The sequence below is a fragment of the Mastomys coucha genome, unplaced genomic scaffold (assembly GCF_008632895.1).
Source record: "Mastomys coucha isolate ucsf_1 unplaced genomic scaffold, UCSF_Mcou_1 pScaffold9, whole genome shotgun sequence".
Taxonomy (NCBI): domain Eukaryota; kingdom Metazoa; phylum Chordata; class Mammalia; order Rodentia; family Muridae; genus Mastomys; species Mastomys coucha.
Genome location: NW_022196915.1, coordinates 47,442,783 through 47,449,316, shown reverse-complemented (window position 1 = coordinate 47,449,316; position 6,534 = coordinate 47,442,783). Strand labels below are relative to the sequence as shown.

The 6,534-nt window shown below is 41.0% G+C and overlaps 1 protein-coding gene across 2 annotated transcripts in view; it reads left to right on the top strand.

The window, feature by feature from the left end:
* Tnfrsf19 (TNF receptor superfamily member 19) overlaps positions 1-3,640 on the top strand; it is a 91,845-nt gene extending 88,205 nt beyond the window's left edge. For both annotated transcript variants that reach the window (XM_031362944.1, XM_031362945.1), the window contains exon 10: positions 1,019-3,640. In XM_031362944.1, the coding sequence (XP_031218804.1) occupies positions 1,019-1,027 (9 nt within the window). In that variant the 3' untranslated portion in view covers positions 1,028-3,640. The remainder of the gene's footprint in view (positions 1-1,018) is intronic.
* The last annotated feature ends 2,894 nt before the right edge of the window (positions 3,641-6,534 follow it).

Here is a 6,534-nt window from a genome sequence, read left to right as displayed (position 1 = left end):
AAAAAAAAGACCTTTTTTCTTTAGCAGCTTCCTATTAGGAAACAAAGCATGGAGCATCTAGATCATTGGGTCCATTTTGTAAGTTTGATTCTTAGTTGACTTGGCTCCATTGCACAGGTTCATTTGGAATTCAGAAAGGTTCTTATTACTCCCACCGGAAATAGCTCCAGCCCTGGCGTGAGGCCTATCGTTTCCAAAGCATGATGAGTTTGTTTCTCGAACCAGTATTTTTACACACTAGTGTTCTTGTGGGTGCTTTAAGACCACCCAGGATCTGATGGTGATGCTCCTGATTCAGGATAAGTATATAGGTGTGGGAGCTGCCTTTAGCATCCTTAAGTCCATTTAAATTTCATTCTCCCTGTGCCCATCCAAGCAGAGGAAGCAGACCTGAGGGATGCATGGTGTCTGTTGTTGAGATCTTTGAGAGAAGGAAGCTAGCTTGTTTCCTTACAGGAAAAGCTTGCTTGGTGGTCATACAATGATGTTTTTTGTTGTTCTTGGATCTGAGAAGCACATGTGGGTGTCAGAGGATAATTTTCAGGGGCCGGTTCTCTCCTTCTACCAGGGGTTCTAGGGGTCGAACTCTATGCAAAGCAGGTACTTTACCCAGGATCTATGGTGCAGGCCCTCGTGGCGTTACTTTTTAAACATCCTTTAATGTCAACAGTGATATGGCTCCACTGGTAAAGGTGCTTTCAGCCAAGACTAATGACCTGAGTTTGATCCTTGGAATTGACATGGTGGGAGAAGAGAACTAATTCCTGCAAGTTGTTCTCTGACTTCGTACGCACCAAAGACACAAGCATCCCCCAATTCAAAACAGTAAACAAATGCATAAATAACTCAACCGGAGGCACAGAAGGTAGGAGAAGCTGAGAGGACACAGTATGGGATGCTTGGGTATGTGATGCTACTCTCAGTAGCTGTCTATGCACAGTCAGTTTTAGAATGACCAAGCAGCAGGTTTAATGTAGAAGATACAATTTTTCAAGCATTTCCTCTGTTGCTGTTTTAGGATGCCTGAAGGCCATCTTCCTGACCTGGAGGTGTGGGTAGGGACACGCCTGTGGTGAGGCTTACAGACTGAGCAGTCTTGACCTTCTATGGAAGGAAAAATAAACCTGAACCAAGCCGGCAGCATTTCCATCCTTTCAGCCGGCAGCATTTCCATCCTTTCAGCCACTTGCCTCTGAGCCAGACCAGCTGTAAGCTGAAACCCCAGCAAGAAACAAGGAGAGACTGTAGGCGGCCTCGAGACCTGCGCTTCTTCCTAAACAAGAACCTTAGCTGGGGCCAATTTGAAGGACCCATGGGTGGAATGTGCTGCCTGCGAGATTGTGGGCACGGCAGAACCCAGCCTGGCTCCTTCTTACGTTCATGGTGAATGTGGTTTCACAAGACCCAGAGTATAAACTTTCATAGACATTCTCTTTTAGAAATAATCCATTACCCTGTGAAAAAGCCTTTAGCAGATGACTTTGATTTTTAGGCAGAGCTCTCGGTGTTTTTGTTGAAGAAAGGCACTTTCTAATCAGCAGATTGGTATACTTCAGTGGTTTGAAGGGGCTTTGTAGCCCTGCCTGAACTGTAGTTTGGTGAAGTTGACTGGCCTATCCCTTACGAGCAGTTCCTTTGGCCTCTTCCCCAACAATGTACAACAGCATTGACCGGAGAGGAAGTCTTGGTTATTGAAAGTGGCTGTGAATGTGGTTAAGAATATAGCAGGTCGGGAGGTGGAGAGATAGAAGAGCAGAGGGCATCACTGTAAAGTTAAAACCACCTACTATGCATATCCTGAAGCCTGGCTGTGAACATGGTCACTATGAATGCCTGTATTAGTGCTGCCCTGTGCTAAATTTCCAAGGTCCAGATTTCTTATATAGAAAGGAGGAAGGAGATATTTATGAGTCTAGTAATCTGTGATTTACACCAGAGCTTATACAAAAGGCTTCAGCACACCGAGCACCCTTCTGAAGAGTCCTTCAGTGAGAACGCACTGCACATTAGAACCAGACATGGAAGAGCATGGTTGGCCCAGTCTGGGAGAACCGAATCCCTGCTGCCATCTAGTCTAACCAAGGCTTTGTAATACAGCATTCTGATGTGGGATGCTGTATAAGGTATTCCCTCTTCTTCCATGATGGCATTTACCTTCCAGAACAATCTCTAAGGCTAAGGAAGAACTAGGGCTCATTTTCTCTCATCCTTTGCCCTACGGCTTCATTGAGCAAGATATCCTTGGTTTCCAATTTGAACTTACATGAGTAGATCTGACCTCAGCCTTTCAACCCTCTGCTGTTGCTCTGTTCCATTCACACTTTAAAAGGAGCCTGATCTGTGAGCATCAGTGTAAGAGAATTCACTAGCCTGTTTGTTCTGAAGCTGCCCTGCTTAAATCGAGCTCTTTTACTGAACTCTAACACCAAACATCGAGATGCTATCTTCCTATGCTTGGTTTTTTTTTTTTTTAATCTTCTGTTTACCCCGATGGTTTTCTCTTCCTGTAGCCTCTCTCTATTCCTAATTATAGCTTTTTGATGTGTGTCTTCTGGCCTGTCTATATCTATTGCTTCTCATGCGGTCTGTTCTTTTACCAGATGTAGGAGGAACACTATCATAGAGCATCCCGTGGTAGCCTACATCTGCTTGTATGTCCCCATGGTGTCCAGACATAACCTATTGACATTTTTGTTTGTGTGTCCCCAACCGTTATTATGAGAACTGACTTTAGGGATGTCGTAAAGTATTTAGGATTTAAGCAGCAGACGTCCATGAGGATGCAAGCTGAGCTCCCCTGAGTGGCCTCCACATGCACATGTGTGTGTCATTGCTTGCAACCCAATCATCTCTGTTATGACAGGGATGATCAAAGCCAGCAGGGTTGTGTTCCTTTGTGTAACCTGAAGATATTTTCCACATGCCGAGCCCTGATGGACTTCAAAGACAGACACAGCTGGGGAAAGCCAGTCTGACGGAAGGGAGACTCTGGCCCAAAATCCTGAAACATCACTTTTAATCAGAAGAGAAATCCTGAGGGTTAAAAATTGATTTCATTTGATACTGCACTTGGAAGATCTTGGATTAGCATAAGAAAGGAGACATCCTCCCACCAGACACTCTAGAGACATGCAATGTTGTTTTACATTTCACATTCTTTGCAAACAAGAGGGAAAAACTACAACCTGCACTTCACATTATTGGAACATCTTACAAGGCTGTTTACATAAGAACTGGTGTTCTGATGTCAGACACTGGTATAGAGAGGCATCTGAGATGTAGAGGGCACCAGCGCCACCTTTCACATTGCAGAAGCCAGGACAAGGACTTTTGAATCAGTCAGGTCAAGTCATGTGTTTTCTATTTTGAATATATGGAATATATTTTGAATGGTGGTATTTTCTACTTTGAAGAGTTACTGCTGCTGTTAGTGTAAGTGCTGCTGTCTGTGTTAGAAGAAAAAGAACAGAAAAGGAAAGAGAAACAATCATGGCTCTTAAGATAGTTTGTTTCAGCTTAGATTTCATCACAACTGTTTTACATACTGGAATTTATCAATTGTAAAGTTATCGCTTTCCAATATAAACCTTTTTTAGTGCTTTTTTAAAATTTTGAATAAAATTGATACTTGTTATTCTTATGTGTCAAGTCAAAATGAATTTGCTTCAAAAATTCATGTGTGTGTCATGAAATGGAGAGTGACACACAAGCCAGAGTGAGGGGTACACAGAACCATTGTGGAAGACACAGTCATTGTGAGGGTCAAAAGAGTCATTGTAAAGATCACACAGTTATTATGAGGGCACATAAATCACTGCAAAGGTCACAAAAGTCATTGTGAAGGTCAAGCTGAGCCATTATTAAGGTCACTCCATCATTGTGAAGGCAAGAAGTCTTCCTGGAGATCACACAGAACAATTGCAAGAGCACGGACATCTCTGTAAGGGTTCACAAAGGCATTGTGAAGGTCACAGAGTCACTGTGAGTGAACACAGAGTCAATGTAAAGGTCACAGAAAGTCATTGTGAGCATGATAGTCATTGTAAAAAGCATTCAAGGTCATTTGTGAGAGTACACAAAGTCATTGTGAACATCACAAAAAAGTTACTGGGACCATTAAGCAGAGATGTGTTGGAAGAGTTACACAGAGTCATTGTGATGGCATATAAAGTCATTTTGAAGGTCACACAGTAACTATGTGAGCACACAGTCATCTGGAGAGAGAACACAAATGATTGTGAAGACACACAAAGTCATTGAGAGGCCACAAAATGTCATTCTGAAAGTCTCACTAAGTCAATGCTAGGATACACAAGATCATTGTGAAGGACAAGCAGTCGTTAAAGAGGACACAATAACTTATTATGAGGGCAACATAGACTAACTGTGAGGGTAATATGGTCATACATAGTCATAAGAAGACCAAATAATAATTTTTAATGTACACTAAGTTATTGTGACATATCATATAGTCATTGTGAGGGCTCAATAGTCATTGAGGATATACAATGTCATTGTGAAGGTCACACATCAGTAAATGAACACAAATAATTTTGAAGGTCACATGGAGTCAATAATGATGGCATACAAAGTCATTTGTGAGGATATACAAGTGAATGTGAGTTCTCAAAGCCATTGTTTGGGTCATACAGTGTGATTGTGAGGGAACACAAAGTCATTGAGAAGATTACACAGCCATTGTAAAGATTACACAATCTCATTATGAGAGCACACAAATCATTGTGAAGGTCACAAGGGGTCTTGGGAAGATTATACAGCCTCATTGTGAGGGCATGCAGAGTCACTTATTAGATCATGCAGAGTCATTGTGAAATTCACAAAGAGTCATTGTAGAGGTCATGCAATCATTGTGAAGTCACACTGTCATTGTGAGAACAGAAGAAGTCATGAGGGAACACAAAATCATTGTAAAGATACACAACGTCATTATAAAGATGCACAAAGTCGTGGGAAGAATTGCACAGTCATTGTCAAAGTCATACAGAGATAGTATAATAATTACACAGTCATTGTGAAAGGCAAACATAATTATTGTGAGGACACATAAACTCATTATGAGGGCACACAAGATCTTTGTGAAGTCACACAGAGTCACAGTAAAGCCAGAGTCATTGTTATGAGGGTATATACCATTATGGTGAAGGTCACAGAGAGTCATTGTGAGGGCACACATTCATTATGATTCTTTGTGAAGGTCAAACAAAATCGTTATGATGTCACATAAAGTCATTGTGAGAGTCACACATAATTATTATAAGGGCTCATATTTTATTGTGAGGGTATAGAGAGTCATTGTAAGAATATAGAGTCATTATGAAGGCACACAAATTCATTGTAAGTTCATAGAGATATATTATGAGCGCACAAAAGACCTATTGTGGAGGTCACCCAAAATCATTGTGAATACCACACAAATTTATTGAGAGGGCATACAATGTCTTTGTAATGGTCATAGTTATTCATTGTGAGGCAACGTAATGTCATTTGGAACATCATAAAGAGTCATCATGAGGACCCTCATATTTCTTTAATAACAGTGTTATTGTGAGGCCACGCATACTCATTGTGAGGTCATATAAGGTCATTGTGAAAATACAGAAAGTCATTGTGAGTATCACAATGTATCACTGTGAGTGTCACAGAGTCATAATTATAGTCACACAATCAATGTAATTGTTACAAAGGCTCAGGAGGGTACAGTAATCATTGTGAGAGTTACAAGGAGTTATTCAGAAGGCCGTATAGTCTTCATGAAGGAACTCAAAGTCATTGTGAGTATCACAAAGAGGCATTGTGAAGGTCACAGAGAACACAAAACCATCGTGTGGACACACAGAGTCATTATGATGACACAGAAGTTATTATGAGGGCACAGGATGCCATTATGAAGGCCATACTAAATCATTGTGACAATCACAAAGAGTCATTGTAAAGGTCACACAGAATCACCACGAAGAAACACTAAATCATTATGAAGAGGCACAATGCCATTGTTGAGATCACATAAAGTCTTTGTGGAGGCACACAGAGTCATTCTGGGGGCACAGAAGTTATGGTGAGGGCACAAAATCATTGTGATGTTCACAAAAACATCACAGTGAGAGCACACTGAGTCACTGCTAGATTATACTGTAACCATGAGGACACACTAGTCATTGTGAAAGACACAAAGTAATTGTGAAGGTCAAGTAGAGTCCTAGTGAAAGGACATAGTCATTGGGAAGGCTCAGAGAATAATAAGGACACACAAGTTATTCTGAGTCATTATGAGGACACACAGAATCATTGAAATACAAATCTATAGTGAAGGGCACATGAGGGTGGTAAGGGCACAAAGAGTAAATGAGAAGTCACACAAGAAATTGTAAAGGTGACAAATTTATTGTGAGGCTATATAAAAATCACTATGAAGGTTACACACACTCACTGTTATGATGCACAAATCATTGTGAGAATCACAAAGTGTCCTTGTGAAAGTCATCACAGAGTGATTTTAAAGGAACACAGAGTCAT